This window comes from Symphalangus syndactylus, chromosome 1 (genome assembly GCF_028878055.3).
Source record: "Symphalangus syndactylus isolate Jambi chromosome 1, NHGRI_mSymSyn1-v2.1_pri, whole genome shotgun sequence".
Classification (NCBI taxonomy): Eukaryota; Metazoa; Chordata; class Mammalia; order Primates; family Hylobatidae; genus Symphalangus; species Symphalangus syndactylus.
In genome coordinates this window covers 78692786-78710101 of record NC_072423.2, presented here as the reverse complement: position 1 = coordinate 78710101, position 17316 = coordinate 78692786, and the positions used below count along the sequence as shown (strand labels likewise).

The 17316-nt window shown below is 42.6% G+C and overlaps 1 protein-coding gene and 1 pseudogene across 10 annotated transcripts in view; one reads left to right on the top strand and one right to left on the bottom strand.

Moving 5' to 3' along the window:
• The window catches only part of LOC129460740 (centrosomal protein of 76 kDa), a 269467-nt gene extending 256225 nt beyond the window's left edge, over window positions 1–13242 (top strand). For 8 of the 10 annotated variants that reach the window (XM_055239053.2, XM_055239056.2, XM_055239047.2 and 5 more), the window contains 5 exons: window positions 4188–4325; window positions 5539–5609; window positions 6184–6211; window positions 6305–6441; window positions 8823–13242. In XM_055239053.2, coding sequence (XP_055095028.1) covers window positions 4188–4325; window positions 5539–5609; window positions 6184–6211; window positions 6305–6441; window positions 8823–9081 — 633 coding nt within the window. In that variant the 3' untranslated portion in view covers window positions 9082–13242. The remainder of the gene's footprint in view (window positions 1–4187; window positions 4326–5538; window positions 5610–6183; window positions 6212–6304; window positions 6442–8822) is intronic. The other 2 variants (XM_055239059.2, XM_055239077.2) reach the window with 1 other exon arrangement.
• Window positions 7372–8811, bottom strand: LOC129460780 (high mobility group protein B3-like; annotated as a pseudogene).
• Window positions 13243–17316: the final 4074 nt, after the last annotated feature.

The window sequence follows — 17316 nt, the reverse complement described above, 5'->3', positions numbered from 1 at the left end:
TCAATTCTCCCCAAACAGAGATATCTGAACACTAAGGCCATATACCACTTTAGGCAAAGAAAGGAATCACTTTGAGTTTTGTTTGTTTTTGTTTTTTTTTTTTGAGACGGAGTCTCTCTCTGTCACTCAGGCTGGAGTGCAGTGACGTGATCTCGGCTCACTGCAAGCTCCGCCTCCTGGGTTCATGCCATTCTCCTGCCTCAGCCTCCCGAGTAGCTGGGACTCCAGGCATCTGCCACCACACCCGGCTAATTTTTTTTGTATTTTTAGTAGAGACGGGGTTTCACCATGTTAGCCAGGATGGTCTTGATCTCCTGACCTCGTGATCTGCCCACCTCGGCCTCCCAAAGTACTGGGATTACAGGCGTGAGCCACCATGCCTGGCCTTCACTTTGAGTTTTATAGTTGATTAAGAAGAGTAAACTTAATAGTTGCTATTTTTATTTAAATTTGCCTCTCTTTGGTTTATTAAAAACTCAAAAAGCAATGGTTATTTTGGGTAATTTTCGAATACTGGTTAATTTATGAAGTTTTTACTAATCATGAACACTGTATAAAAGATGACTATTCCCAGCCAGGCACAGTGGCTCATGCCTGTAATCCAGCACTTTGGGAGGCCGAGGCGGGTGGATCACGAGGTCAGGAGATCGAGACCATCCTGGCTAACACAGTGAAACCCCGTCTCTACTAAAAATACAAAAAATTAGCTGGGCGCAGTGGTGGGCGCCTGTCATCCCAGCTACTCAGGAGGCTGAGGCAGGAGAATGGCGTGAACCCGGGAGGCGGAGCTTGCAGTGAGCCGAGATCGCACCACTGCACTCCAGCCTGGGCAAAAGAGCGAGACTCCGTCTCAAAAAAGAAAAAAAAAAGATGACTATTCCCATTTCTCTCTGTGCCACAATAACCAAAATTTTACATTATGCTGTCTAATCTCCGTGCTGCCTAACTGACCCCTTTTGAATGGTAAAATATAGGCAGAATAATCATCAAAAAAACTCAACAATTTTAGTGACATGCACAGAAGTAAGTTTAAAGTCTTCTAGCACATTGTTGTCTTCATTAAAGCACTCTAAGATTTAGCTTCCCTTTCCTGAATCTGGGAGTCCCATTGACACATGAGCAAGCAAGGGAACTAGAGTTGTGCTAGTGTGGTTCTTCCCCCGGCCATGTCTGGCCACTCAGACGGGCCGAACACATGCAGTGGGAGCCCCAGGCAGTGCCGCGGTGGAGAAGGGCTCCCGCTGCCGCTGGGGCATTGAGTGCCCTCCACGTTCCAGAGTGCTAATAGCTCTGCGAGATCTGTGGAAGTTTAATTTGGCTTTGGAGATGTTGAATTAATATTTTTGTAAGCTGAAAAAAATAATTAAAACTATTTTAGTAACTATTTATCATTTTCTTTTATGTTGCATTAAAGTTTTGTTGTCCTTGGGAAGTCTCCAAAATTAAAACATTAGCATTTGACCGGATGGAAATTATTTCACTAAAGGGTAATCTGCTTGAAATTTTTTAAAAAAGAACAAGAAAACAAACAAAAATTTACTATTTTTAAATTATATCTCATGATGGCCGGGCACGGTTGCTCACAACTGTGATCCCAGCACTTTGGGAGGCTGAGGCTGGCAGATCACTTGAGGACAGGAGTTCGAGACCAGCCTGGCCAACGTGGCAAACCGCCATCTCTACACAAAAATTAGCTAGGTGTGGTGGTGCACACCTGTAATCCCAGCTACGCAGGGGGCTGAGGCACAAGAATCACTTGAACCCGGGAGGCAGAGGTTGCGGTGAGCCAAGATCATGCCACTGTACTCCAGCCTGGGTGACAGAGCGAGACCTTGTCTCAAAACAAAGGAAAAACAATTATATCCCATGAAGTACTGGATTTTCATGTGGGTCAAAGCACTGAGTTGAAAATATGCTTTACTAAGCCCTTTGTGGGAGGTGCAAGCTGCCAGGTCTGTTGTGCCATGCTAGCATATCCCTACAAATGAAAAAAATCACCATCTGCCTGAAGGGTTTACAGCCCAGTTATCCACATCATAAAGTCAGTTAAGTTGGTACCGTTTGCTGTCTTCCTAGCACACACAATAACAAATCTGGCTATCTGGTTATTGGCTACATAATAAATCTAGCAGTGTTTACCTGGTTATGTGCTAGATTCCCACATTATTTTGTTGCAGCATAGCCATTTTGTCATATCATTAGCCTTCAGAAGGTATACCCTACTCATACTCATCACTGATGAATAAAAATAATAGCAAAACTCCTGAAATACATTAAAAGCTGGGAAATGCCATCATTCGGATGTATTCAGCCAACACTACTTACTTAGTGCACAGTTTTAATGGCCTAACCCTCAAAAAGGCAGTTTATTGTTCCCACCTAGCACTACTCTTTTTCTGAGGGTGGAGCAAAACAGAGTAGGTATCAGGCATGCTGATATAATTCTGTCATCTCTGAAAGTAGTTCCTGTTGAAAGAGGAAACTGTGATCGCTGATTTTTTAAATGAGTATTTTAGGCATCTTAGAGCAAATGATACAATCTTTCTGAGTAAACTCACCCCCCGTCTTCTTATACTAATAAGCTTCTCATCTTAAAAATTCAAATGCAGGATTTTTCCCAAAGCATTTTTAAGCAAATGTAATCTTCCTTAAGTTAGCTTGAACAGAGATGGTTTTGCATTGATTTTTAGTAAGAAGCTGTAGTTCTTCAGACTACTTTTTTAAGTAAAATGCTAATGTTTGACAAGTTTGCAACCTAGACTGATTTTTGTTTTTCTCTGATTGAAAGACAGAACGGATTGTTAAAACTCCATAAACTGACTGCATTCATAGTCATGTGCTTTCTCACTGGCGTGTTGGATTCCAGAGTGCCTGTGAGCAATGCTGTTGTGTGTGTGTGGGAGTGAATTATAATGTGTTTGTGCTGAGAACATTCAGTTTCAGTGTCACTGCACCACAATGGCCCCTTGCAGCCTGGCAGGGTCCAAATGCACAAGACTGTTCTGTCTTTCTCTGAGATCCACCAATCAAGTGTGGGGCCGGATGGGGAGCGGATGGGTGTGAGGCTCTTATTCAATGAGATCAGTTACATCAACATCTTCCGCAGCTGCTTGTAGGGAAACCATTAACACAAGACAGCCAACATAAATATTTATTATGAAATCTTTTACATTTCTCTAGTCTTTCCAGTGCTGACTATACATTTAGCATTTGTTGAAAGTAACAACAAATCTAGAGAACTGTGGGGCAGCCTGGAGAGACTGCCTTTTGGATATAAATGCTCCAGTACTTTCGTGTTCCAGTTCCACTCGTACCATTAGGATTTGTAAAGGTGTGCTGATGTAACTGATCACTAAATAATGCTTGTCAGTAAAAATTACTAACCATCTTCTTTTGGCTATTCTGGGTACCACAAATGAGTTTTAAAAACAAGGCCAGGCTAGGCAAGGTGGCTTATGCCTGTAATCCCAGCACTTTGGGAGGCCAAAGTGGGCAGATCACTTGAGCCCAGGAGTTCAAGACCAGCCTGGGCAACATGGTGAAACCCTATCTCTGCAAAAAATACAAAAAAATTAGCTGGGCATGGTGGCATGCACCTGTAGTCCCAGCTACTTGGGAGGCTGAGGTGGGAGGATTACTTGAGCCCAGAAAGTCAAGGCTGCAGTGACCCATGATCGCGCCACTGCCCTCCAGCCTGGGTGACAGAATGAGACCCTGTTGTGAAAAAAAAAAGGACCAGTGTAGATTTGCTTTTTATCTATTGGTATATAATGTACAACACAACACTAAGTAATGTCTTTTTCATAAGCGTAGAAGAAAACTGACATAAAATTGGTTTAGAATAAAATTTATTTCAATATTTCAAGCCCTGCTTGAAATATTTCAATACAGCCCTGCTTAATGGAATAGAGTTACTTGAGTCAAAATACCTGAGCAAACGTGAGGAACTTTCATTTATTGGAAATTTCAGTAGATCACTTGGTCCCCAAATGTTTTCTGCCATATTTAGTCTTAGTGTAATTAGAAATGATGTGGTCCCCAGAGGGAGCCAGCTCTGTCCCAGTGGTCATTGGGAAACCTCTTTTCTTCTCTGAAGCCACTAATCAGGTGTCTGATCTGAAGGGAAATTTTGCACTTCCAGAACAGGGGGTAGGAATCTCTTATTCATGTGACATTTTGAATTTCAGGAGGAATTCTGCTACCCAGTGGAATGCCTCGCTCTTACTGTGGAAGAAGTGATGCATATTCGCCAGGTCCTGGTGAAAGCAGAGCTGGAAAAATACCAACAGTATAAAGACATCTACACCGCCTTGAAAAAAGGAAAGGTAGTGCTGTTTAAAGTTGATTGATCAGAAGAGTAGAAGGATGGCCAGTCCCATGCATAGTCTCCTGGGAGAGTTATCTGCTAGCCAGGTGGCACAGACTTTGAGGGGATTTGGGATGTGTGATGTTCATATCCTAGTAGACAGTACCTGTGCTGCCTCGTTCACAAGAGGGGGCATTTTTGTTTCTGCCTTGGAGATCAAAACTGGAAGGTTTTCAAGCAACCGTAACAAATACCGACATGTCTTCCTAAAACCATGCATGTGGCAAGGCACGGTGGCTCATGCTTGTAATCCCAGCACTTTGGGACGCCGAGGCGGGCAGATCACGAGGTCAGGAGATCAAGACCATCCTGGCCAACATGGTGAAACCCCGTCTCTACTAAAAATGCAAAAATTAGCTGGGCATGGTGGTGCATGCCTGTAATCCCAGCTATTTGGGAGGCTGAGGTGGGAGAATCTCTTGAACCTGGGAGGTGGAGGTTGCAGTGAGCTGAGATTGCGCCACTGCACTCCAGCCTGGTGACATAGTGAGACTCCGTCTAAAAAAAATAAAAAAGCCACGTGTGCATTTAGTCATTACACTTTTAAAGGATCTGTAAAGAAAATGTATCCGAGAAGGCCAGGTGCAGTGGCTCACGCCTGTAATCCCAGCACTTTGGGCGCCGAGGCAGGCGGATCACAAGGTCAGTAGATCGAGACCATCCTGGCTAACACAGTGAAACCCCATCTCTGCTAAAGATACCAAAAAATTAGCCGGGCATGGTAAGCAGGTGCCTGTAGTCCCAGCTACTCAGGAGGCTGAGGCAGGAGAATGGCGTGAACTCGGGAGGTGGAGTTTGCAGTGAGCCGAGATCGCGCCACTGCACACCAGCCTAGGCGAAACAGTGAGACACCATCTCATAAAAGAAAAAAGAAAATGTATCTGAGAAACAGAGAAGGGTTTTTCAGAACCTTCTGCAGATTCCTTCCATGATGAGGATACACTTAAGAGCTGTGGCCTTTTATTATCTTTTGAGATAGAATTACAATTAAATACAGAGCTACATTATCAGCATCACAGAGCCAGCTGTTATAAACAGGATTTCTGAATTCTCTTCCTCCTCTTGTCTGTTCAGCTTCCCCCATATATAGATGTTAAGCATATTCAAACATGGATATTAGGAAATTTGCTGTTGGCAATGTTTTTTTTTCCTCTTAAATTTGTATTTTTTAGCTCTGCTTTTGTTGCCGAACCAGGAGGTTTTCCTTCTTCACTTGGTCTTATACCTGTCAGTTCTGTAAGAGGTAAGGTATTTTGTAATTGATGAAAAGATAAATTTAACAGTCGTAAGAGAAATACCAATTATCTTCCTTATTTAAACATCTTTCTAAACAGGAATAAAATTATAAATGACTCATTCTGTTACGTTACCTTGTGCTATCCTTGTAGGTTAGGAATACTGATTTCTTAAGAGAGTGAGCCAAATATTTATTTGATATTGAACCTAGAAAATGTTTCTCTGTATGTTACAGAGAAACATACTATGATCTTAGTTTTACATAACTAAGATCATTCTAATAATATGTCATGTTTGAACAGAAAAAAAATAAGATGTGATTATCATGTGATCCCTGGATAGACAAATAATAAAATTCCAAACACATGTAAGTTGATCCTTTTATAGGAGACCGTGTAAGAGTTAAGTTCTGTAGATTATCTTTTTGGCAATTTGCAGTGTGTCAATTTGTTACATTCTAATAGAAGGGAGAGTTTTGCAGTTTATTGTAGAAACTTACAACCCTACTGCCATAGGCTTCTCTAACTCGCAGTTGCATCCCCTGGTATCATGCCAAATAACATTTATGATTTTGTTTACAGGCCGGTGTGCTCACAGTGTTGCAAAAAGGTAAGCTAAGCTTGGTTCATTTATACTTGTGTTCCTTTTAGTGACTGCCTCTTTAACAGTACTGCTCATTGTCAGTTTTATTTGGGATAATAGATGCGGCTGCCCTCCAAGCCATACTCCACTCTTCCTATCTTTTCATTGGGACCTTCTGCTCTGCAAAGAGGGGAAAGTAGTATGAGGTCAGAAAAACCCTCCACTGCCCATCATCGGCCACTTCGGAGCATTGCCAGGTGAGCAAGGGGCCTGGGTTCTCAAACCATCCTTTGCAGAAGAAGAGTTCTACTCTTGAGGACTGTGGTAGGGTGTTAGGGTTTTGGCTCGAGGGGTTTTTATTGGTTTGTTGGTTGGTTGGTTGGTTGGTTTTAATACAGTTTTACATACAAATCTCCAAAACTTCCCCAAAGGTAACTTTTCAAGGAATAATGGCTAGCTACTTGAAAGATACTTTCATCACAGAGTTTATATTTTTTTCTACTTTAGAAATAACTGTTTTACTGTGTCCTATAAGAGTCATCTTTAAAATTGACCTTGTTTTCAATGGAGTTGGAAATTGGAATGTAACAGTCTCATCTCCTTGTCTAGTTTTGAAAGGAATCTGTTTAATCCTGTTTACAATGTTCTGCCATAGCTTTGACTGACTTTACTATTATTGTAAAGGCAGAAATAAAGCTTTATGCCAAGAGCTAATAATTTAAAAGAAAAAAACATCACCTGAGTATCAGTCCCTTTGCATTTAGTGCAGGGTAAGTTTAGTGTTGGGCCTTAAGAAAGATGGAAGGAGGTAGGCCAGCTCAAGCCTCAAGCTGGCAGGGCCGAGAGGCTGGGCTTTGATCCACCAACCATATGTCCTGGCTCTGTGGACAGCGAGGTGAGGAAGCTGTGAGCCCAGCATGAACCTTGTGCCTGAAACATCTGCCTCTGTGCTTGGGCTGCCTCCTCTGAGACCTCTGGGTGTGAATTTTCAGTGAGCTCAAGGCAGTGCATGTAACAGCTGCTACAGTTTTCCATACGTAACTCTGAACCTACTATAGACTACCCATTTATATCCTGTTTGGTTTAGTTAAAATAGTAAATAAGTAGATGATTCCTGGTTATCTCAGACATTCCTGGAAATATTTATTATGATGTTGGTCTGGTTAACTCCAGCTCCTTGGAATCGCACAAATACAGGGAATTGTTGGGGAGGGAGAGGCTTGTTTGATAAATACATAAATGATGAGAAAACTAGTCAAAAGATAGTTTTTAGGATGTGTCATGGGATTAAGATAAATTTACTTGAATTTCCTGTAGTCTGACCTGCCATCTACAGTTAGCTAATGTTCATTGGGAATCAGGTGAATACCCTATTTTCCAAGAATTCTAGAAGGGTGGTTAAGAGTTTTTAGTATTATTTCTTTTTTTTTTTTTTTCCAGATGAACAGTCTCTTATTCATCCTCCTCCTCCTGCTCCACCCCCCCTCCTTCTTCCTTTTCATCTTGTTTATCTTCATCTTCCTCTTCCACCTTTTTCTGGGCAACTTTAGCAGGACCCTTTTCTCCATCAAACTTTTCTTTCAACTTATAGTCAGAAACATCCTTCTCATACTTTTCCTTCAGCTTTGCCACCTTAGTGGTGTAAGGCTGCTTTTCACTGTCATTTAAGTTATTCCACATCTCACCCAGCTTTTTTGCCACGTCTCCAATAGAGATGCCAGGGTTTATGAATTTGATCTTGGGGTGGAATTCTGAACAGGGCAGGAAGAATCCAGACGGTGGCTTTTTCGGGGCATTAGGATCCTTCTTCTTGCCTCCCTTAGCTGGTCCATAATCCTTCATTTCCCAATGGTAGTGTACTTTATCCACCTTTGCCATTTCATCAAATTTAGACTTTTTTTTCCCAGACATTGTCTTCCACCTCTCAGAGCACTTCTTGGAAAACTCTGCAAAATTGACAGAGACCGCTGGGCTCTTCTTCTTATGTTCTTCTCTGCACGTCTGCACAAAAAGGCATAGGCAGACATCTTGCCCTTTGGTTTCTTGGGGTCACCTTTAGCCATCCTGACTGTATTATTCGATAGTCTGGGCAGCGCCTATCTTAATAAGACTTGTTTCCTGCTTTCTTTCATTTTCTTTTTTTGAGACAGTTTCGCTTTTGTCATCCTAGCTGGAGTGCAGTGGTGCCATCTCGGCTCACTGCAACCTTCACTTCCCAGGTTCAAGCGATTCTCCTGCCTCAGCCTCTAGAGTAGTGGGGATTACAGGGGCCCGCCACAATGCCCAGCTATTTTTTTTTTTTTTTTTTTTTTAGTAGAGACTGGGTTTCGCCATGTTAGCCAGGCTGGCCTCCAACTCCCGACCTAAAGTGATCTGCCCGCCTCAGCCTCCCAAAGTGCTGGGATTACAGGCGTGAGCCGCCGCACTCGGCCTTCTACTTTCTTTTCTAAGTAATAATTTTTAGCCTTGTCTCCAATAAGAAATTTTTTTAGAAGGACATATGATTAAATCACTCATCCATTCCATGATGTTTTGACAACAAATTTACTTTTTTTTACACATATTTTCTTAATATTGCAGTAGACCTATAAGTAACAATGCTGGGCTTCTGTTTTGTTTTCTGTTGTTTTTACCCCAGGTTTTCCTCAAAATCTAAGTCTATGGACAAATCAGATGAAGAACTCCAGTTTCCCAAAGAGTTGATGGAAGACTGGAGCACCATGGAGGTGTGTGTGGACTGCAAGAAGTTCATTTCGGAAATCATCAGTTCAAGCCGGCGCAGTCTGGTGTTGGCCAACAAAAGGGCCCGATTGAAAAGGAAAACGCAGTCTTTCTACATGTCCTCACCAGGCCCCTCGGAGTACTGCCCTTCGGAGAGGACGATCAGTGAGATCTGAGCCTCGTGCCTTTCAGCTGCTTTTGTGCTTAGAGTCAGCATCCGTGCGCGAGAACACTGAGCCAGGCTGGCTCTCCTTTCTGTGGTTTTATTTAATGGGCTTGAATTTGCATTAGATCAGATTTGTGCTGCATCACATTGTTCCACAGACTGAATGCTGTGTTCATATCGATTGATGAAACGTGACAGGTCTGCCAATTGCTCGTTTGCACTGAGAGAGGACAACAGTTTGAACTTACTTTTGTGTGTATGTGGCTTTGGAAGCCAGTAACTACTTCCTTAGTTCAGTTATTTACTGTTCCTCGAATAATCTCCTGACTAAGGCAAAAAAAAAAAAAAAAAAAAAAGCTTCTCCTGCGAGAATCAGTCTAACAGAGATGCCGATGTCAGCACAGCCCTAAGCAGTAAGTCATATTGGCATTTCCACGTGACTGTGTTTCTATCCCGTGTACAGAGAGATCCAGAGCCCTACACTCCAGGATCTGGGGGCTCACAGCACAGAACCTAGAAGCACCTGCTGACACTCTTCAACTGATTTTTAAATGTTGTTGCTTGGAGATAAAAATTACATAAGGGACTTCATGCCTGCATTCTAGTGCAAAACATCTGAAGAGCTGTACACCCACAAGGGTGACTATTTCCCCTCAGTGGCCGTGTTGTCCCAGTGCCCTGGATTAGTGTCTCCTGAGTGGATAACAGGTCTTCATTCTCTATCTTGAATGTATTATGGTTACTAATAGTTTTATAATGGAGGTCTAAGAATTAAAGTTGTGTGGGAGTTTCAGGACAAAGGAAGGCTAAAAGTTTGTCAAGAAGTTGAGCGTATTTTGGTTACCTATGAGAAGGGTTGTGACAGCATACAGTGGCAGCTGTTGGCCACACTGCAGAAATGAGCTGGAGCTCATGCGTTTTCAGCTACATTTTTCATAACTTTATAGTACATCCATCTTGAGTAAATTAAGCCACAATTTGGTACCTAGGGTCTCAAACTGAAATTTATTTTTATAAATGAATTTTAAAAGAAAAAATGTCTACTTCTTTTAAAGTTAGAAGAAAATTAACCTGCTGACAGGCAACATTTTTGGGGTGCTTTCTGCACTAGTTTTCCTTGTAAATGATTTGAGTGAGTAGGTTTGGTTTCTGACGAAAGTAGACTGGAGGGTAGCATTGTATGCCTCAAATATCTCAGTGTGTTTGGCTCATACATGGGCTATACTTTATTATTTTGGTATGCTTACAAATGACCAACCAATCAAATTGTCATTAATGTTCGGAAAATCTGTTAACGCACATGCACAATAATTTCCTGAAAGCCATAGGACATGTCTGTAGTCAGCACCACGACAGCACCGTTTCATGAAAGGCATGGTGGCTGCATTTCATACCACATCAAAATACAGTAACATTTCTATACTAAATTAACAGTAATACCTCAAAACTGCTCCGGTAGTAGTTTTTAATGGATTGAAATTTACAGTTTAGTAAATGGCTTAAAATTACTTACACTTATGAAATAAACTTTACCAGTTGACTAAAATAATGCATGTTAACAGTTGGTCTGTATTTGCATGTAAAAGTGGGCGACCAGAGAACCCTTATTGATTACTTAAGTGTTTAAATTATTTTAAAGAGTCCTGTTTAAGAGCTTTCAGAATTGTACTGGGTGAATCTCATTTATAAAACTTCCTAAGAGACTATCTGAACTCTATACTCCAGACAGTTAGGTGGGAGTATAAATCTACCCCCTTTGATGACCCCAGGCTTGAGTTTTTAAAATGACTACCCAGAAGGGCACAAGAGGGAGGAAATGGTATTTGTATATGTATGTAAATATGCACCTAGGAGAATGTGCTTTTTAAAATAATGACTACTGTTTTTATTAAAACATAAGAAACTACATCCCCAAAATAAGACTTTCATTCACATTCACAAAGCAAACCTCTAGTAAATGTCTTTCACTTCACTTTATGATAGTGTATTGGATGATTTGGGCATTACGATCACTTCTTACCACAGCATGGAACATACATTCTTCAGCAGCATTAACGGAGTTTGCCAAGTGCATTAAAGAGGTCACATGGAGGGTACGTTCATTTGAAACAATCTGCAGAAAGTGGTGTAAGAAAGGGCACATGGCACAGTTGTAGAAATCAAATTACTATCATTTTTTGTTGCCAAAACAAAGTCTTACATTTAACCCCCCTTTGTACCACCCCCCTCCACACTTCACCTAAGCTAGATAATTTCCACAGGGTAATTCACTAAGAGCTTGTGGAGCTTGGTTTTAAAATCCTTAGCCTAGTCTGACTTTAGGCACAGCTTCCAGTTCTTCCTTCCTTGTCCTGGTTTCTTGTTCAGCTTTTACTTCTAATCCAACAACAAAAGAAATGTCTGGCTAGTCTCAGCTAGAGTCTGATGTGTCTTAGAGCATGTATGCATATCTGAACCGTCATCCCTGCTCTCATCTCAGCTCCCTCCAGGCCTGAGCACCGGTTCCTTTTGTCCCATACGTCATGAAGTCACACTATTGGGAAACCTGTGCTTCCCTCTCCATGGCATAACTCCCTGTCAGTGTCGGAGAATATAAGAATGCTTGTAAATACTGTAATATATTTATTAATATTTGAAAGGCATTCATTCAGTGGACAGTGGGAATTAACTATCCCAAGGCAAGTGAAAATGAATGATTGACATGTACATTGATTTAACAATCTTACTAGATTTTAATTCTTAAGGATTTCAAATGAAACCAGGAGGTGGTTATGTAAGAGGCTTAAAATGATCTTATGTTTAAAGAGATTCTGTTATTAGCACCATGAACTCGTACTAAGAAATTTTTAAGCCTTTTATTTTTCTAACTATATTAATATAGGACTGGATATTAGGTGCCATATAGGAAACACAAAAGTTGTTGCTATTTGCTAAAGCAAAATAGCAGAAAATTTTGTATGTGCAAAACTGTTGAAGCACCACAGAGAAATGTGTGCTACTGACGGGGCTTTTACTAGGCTTCCTGCGTGTGTAAAAGTCGAGGTATTGCTGGCATTCAGGGTGACATGATGGTACTAAATGTTTTCCATTAAAGTCTTCTATTTTAAAATTTAGGGAAAAATAAAATGGCTTTCCATCAGACCTTCTGTGTTGAGTTCCTGTTGTAAGACGGTGATGTCTTTTGGTAACTAGCTGTCAGAAATCACCTCGATTGGGAAGGCAGGGTACTTTTATCAGCAGCCTGTGATCTTTGAAGAAACACAGTCTAGGCCGGGCATGGTAGCTCACACGTGTAATCCCAGCACTTTGGGAGGCCGAGGCAGATGGATCACCTGAGGTCGGGAGTTAAGTGACTCTCGTGCCTCAGCCTCCCGAGTAGCTGGGATTGCAAGTGCCTGCCACCACGCCCAGCTAATTTTTGTATTTTTGTACATGGTGGCCAACATAGTGAAACCCCATCTCTACTAAAAATACAGAAAGTAGCCGGGCGTAGTGGTGTGTTCCTGTAATCCCAGCTACTGGGGAGGCTAAGGCACAAGAATCGCTTGAACCCGGCAGGTGGAGGTTGCAGTGAGCTGAGCTCGTGCCACTGTACTCCAGCCTGGATGACACAGCAAGACTCCGCCTCAAAAAAAAAAAAAAAAAAGAAAAAGTCTACAAGGACCTCACTGGAAAAGTTAACATGCTGTCACCACAAATGACAAACAGCCATGAGTAGGAGAGTAAAATTACATAAAGAGTACATAACATTTTATTATGTGTCACACATATGGAGACAAATCCTATGGGAGATGGATGAAGCTTTCACAGCTTCCTGGAGGCATAATTGATAAAGCAGAAAAGCCTGCACAGCTCAATAACCAATAAGTCATATTGGCATTCCCGCGTGACCGTGTTTCTGTCTCCTTCACAGGTGCTGCCTTTTTACAGTTGTGGCAGCCCTACAGCAGGCAAGTCAGTCAGCAGCATTTTTCCAGCAGGTTGTGCACACTTTGTGTCTCTGCATCACATTTTGGTGACTCTCCCAACATTTCAAGCTTTTTCATTATTTCTGTATCTTTTATGGTGATCTGTGATCTTTGATGTTACTGTTGTAATTGTTTTGGGGAGCCATGACCTGTGCCCATATAAGATGGCAAACTTAATAAATGTTGTGTGTGTTCTGACCGTTCCCGCATCTCTCTCCCTCTCTCCTCAGGCTCCCCGTTCCCTGAGATACAATATTGAAATGAGGGCAAAAACCCTACAGTAGTGGCTTCTAAGTGTTAAGTGAAAGAAAGAGTCGAAAGTCTCTCGCTTTAAATCAAAAGCTAGAAATGATTATGCTTAGTGAAGCAGGCATTTAAAAGCTGAGATAGGCCCAAAGCTAGGCCTCGTGCACCAAACAGCCAAGCTGTGAATGCAAAGAAAAAGTTATTGAAGGAAATTACAAGTGCTACTCCAGTGAACACTAATGATAAGAAAGCAAGCTGTGTGTGATGCATGCCTGTAGTCCTAGCTCCTCAGGAGGCTGATGCAGGAGGATCACTTGAGCCCAGGAGTTTGAGGCTGCAGTGAGCTATGATCACACCACTGGATTCTGTTCTGGGTGACAGAGAGAGACTCCATTTCTTTAAAAAAAAAAAAAAAAGAGCAAAACAGCCTTATTTCCTTATTTCCTGATATGGAGAATGTTTGAGTGGTCTGGATAAAGATCAAACCAGCCACATTTCCTTAAGCCAAACCTAATCCAGAGCAAGACCCTAACTCACTTCAATTCTTTGAAGGCTGAGAGAGGTAAGGAGGCGGCATAAGAACATTTGAAAGCTTGCAGAGGTTGGTTCATGAAGTTTAAGGAAAGAAGCCATCTCCATAACATAAAGTGCAAGGTAAAGCAGCAAGTGCTGATGTAGAAGCTGCAGCAAGTTCTGCAGAAGATCTAGCTATGATCTTGAAAAAGGTGGCTACACTACACATTTGCAATGCAGATGAAACAAGATGCCATGTAGGACTTTCATAGCTAGAGAACAGTCAATGCCTGGCTTCCAGGCTTCAAAGGCTGATGCTCTTGTTAGGGACTAATGCAGCTGGTGACCTTAAGTTGAAGCCAGTGCTCATTTACCATTCAGAAAATCCTAAGGCCCTTGAATCTGAAGCTAAATCTACTCTACCTATACCCTGCCAATGACTAACAAAGCCTCGACAGATGACAGCAGATTTGTTTACAGCAAGGTTTACTGAATGTTTTAAGCCTACTGTTGAGACCTACTGCTCAGAAAAAAAGATTTCTTTCAAAATATTACTGCTCATTGACAATGCACCTGGTCACCCAAGAGGTCTGATGGAGATGTACCAGGAAACTATTGTTGTTTTCATGCCTGCTAACACAACATCCATTCTGCAGCCCATGGATCAAAGAGTAAGTTTTACTTTTACTTAAGAAATACACTTCTTAAAGCTTTAGCTGTCACAGGCAGTGGTTCCTCTGATGGATCTGGGCAAAGCACGTTGAAAACCCTCAGGAAAGGATTCACCATTCTAGATGCCATTAAAAACACTGGTGATTCATGGAAGGAGGTCAAAATGCAACATTAACAGGAGTTTGGAAGAAGTTCATTCCAAGACTTCAGTAGAGGAAGTCACTGCAGATGGAGTGGAACTAGCAAGTGAACTAGAATTAGACATGGAGCCTGAGGATGTGACTGAATTACTGCAGCCTCATGAGAAAACGTAAATTACTGAGGCATTAGTTCTTGTGAATGAGCAATGTGGTTTTTTAAGAGGAAATCTACCAGTGAAGATGCTGTGAACATTGTTGAAGTGATCAAAGATTTACAGTAGTGCATACTTAGTTGATAAAGCAGCGGCAGGGTTTGAGAAGATTGACCCAGATTTTGAAGGTAATTCTACTGTGGGTAACATGCTATCAAACACCATTGCATGGTACAGAGAAATTGTTCATGAAAGGAAAATGCAGTTGATGCAGCAAACTTCATTGTTTTGTAGAACGTGTCCCTAAAATACGAGGAGAAGAAAGTTCTTGTGTCTTTATGTTAACTAAGAATGCATGGTTTACCTTCTAAATATCTTACACATTACCTAAAGTTGAGTTTTATATTAATCCATTTACATAACTTGTTCCCTCAGTTGCCAGACATTTCTTAGGAGCCCCTTCCTCTGAAGTTCCTCTGTGATGTGTATGTCAAGATACTTGTGTGTATGTGTCCAACTCATAATCCACATGTCCAGTGACTAAGTCCAAGTCATAATCTTTGACCCGTGCTTCCTGTATTGCAGATATACAAAGAATTTGGATACCATAAGTAGGAAAAGCTTTGGGTAACACATATTTAACTTTTTTCTTACCAGCTCCAGTTGAGGAAAAGATGTACAGTTGTAAATCATAGTCTACAATTTCATAAAGAAAACTACCTTTAGGAAAGGGCTTGATTGCATATGTGAGTTATTTAAAGACTCTTTGGCCAGGCTTGGTGGCTCATGCTTGTAATCCCAACATTTTGGAGGCCAAGGCAAGTGGATCAGGAGTTCGAGACCAGCCTGCCCAACATGGTGAAACCCCGTCTCTACCAAAAATACAAAAAATTAGCCTGGCGTGGGGGTGGGCGCCTGTAATACCAGTTACTCAGGAGACTGAGGCAGGAGAATCTCTTGAACCCGGGAGGTGGAAGTTGCAGTGAGCTGAGATTATGCCACTGCACCCCAGCCTGAGCAACAAGAGAGAAACCCAGTCTCAAATAAATAAAGACTCCTGATATCGCTCCAGGGTGTGCATGTGCTCGCACCAGGCACACGCACACACACATTGATTATAATGCTAATAAAAGGCGTGGTGCTTCCCTCCTATTAGCCAAAGGCATGCGAAACCTCTCCCTTTGTCCACCCAAAAAAGTTTTAAAAGCTAAGACCTTAATATGAAACTCTAGGCCGGGCACAGTGGCTCATGCCTGTAATCCCAGCACTTTGGGAGACTGAGGCGGGTAGATCACTTGAGGTCAGGAGTTCAAGACCAACCTGGCCAACATGAGGAAACCTCGTCTCTACTAAAAATACAAAAATTAGCTGGGCATGGTGGCGTGCACATCCCAATTCCTCCCAGTAGCAAGAGTTTTTAGGAGAGTAGAAAGCCAAAGATGAGGATTTCTGCAGCTCTAACCTGAACCTCAGGCTCCTGAGCAGACACTGTGTGGAGCCTCTAGGGAACAGTGTGGCAGAGGAGGGACAGACAGCCCACATCTGCACAGGAGAGCCTTCCGAGCAATGCAGCTTCTACAGAAAAGTCACTCCTTTTTTTTTTTTTTTTTTTTTTTTGAGACGGAGTTTCACTTTTGTTGCCCAGGCTGGAGTGGTGCGATGGCGCGATCTCGGCTCACTGCAACTTCCGCCTCCCCACGCCCCCTGCCCCTGCTCTCCGGTTCAAGTGATTCTCCTGCCTCAGCCTCCCGAGTAGTTGGGGACTACAGGCGCCTGCCACACGCCTGGCTAATTTTGTATAAAGAGACGGGGTTTCTCCATGTTGGTCAGGCTGGTCTCAAACTCCCGACCTCAGGTGATCCGCCCACCTCAGCCTCCCAAAGTGCTGGGATTACAGGCGTGAGCCACCATGCCCACCCAGTCACTTCTTTTTCTAAGAGAGAGGGTCTCACTCTCACCCAGGCTGGAGTGCAGTGGTGCAGTGGTGCAAAGCTGCTCACTGAAGCCTTGAGCTCCTGAGCTCAAGCGATCCTCCCTCATCAGCCTCCTAAGTAGCTGGGACTACAGGTGCATGCCACCATGCCTGGCTAACTTTAAAAAAAAAATGTAGCAACAGGGGTCTCCTATGTTGCCCAGGCTGGTCTGGAACTCCTGAGCTCAAGCGATCTGCCCACTTCGGCCGCCCAAAGTGCTGGAATTACAGGTGTGAGCCACCATGCCTGGCCACTTTCTGTGTGTGCTTTTGTTTGTTTGTTTGTTTTTGTTTTTTGAGATGGAGTCTCGCTCTGTCACCCAGGCTGGAGTGCAATGGCACGATCTGGGTTCACTGCACCTTCCACCACCTGGGTTCAAGCAATTCTCCCGCTTCAGCCTTCTGAGTGGCTGGGACTACAGGCACACACCACCAATGCCCAGCTAATTTTTGTATTTTTACTAGAGATGGGGTTTTGCCATATTGGCCAGGCTGGTCTTGAACTCCTGAGCTCAAGTGATCTGCCCGCCTCGGCCTCCCAAACTGCTGGGATTACAGGCGTGAGCTACTGTGCCAGGCCTT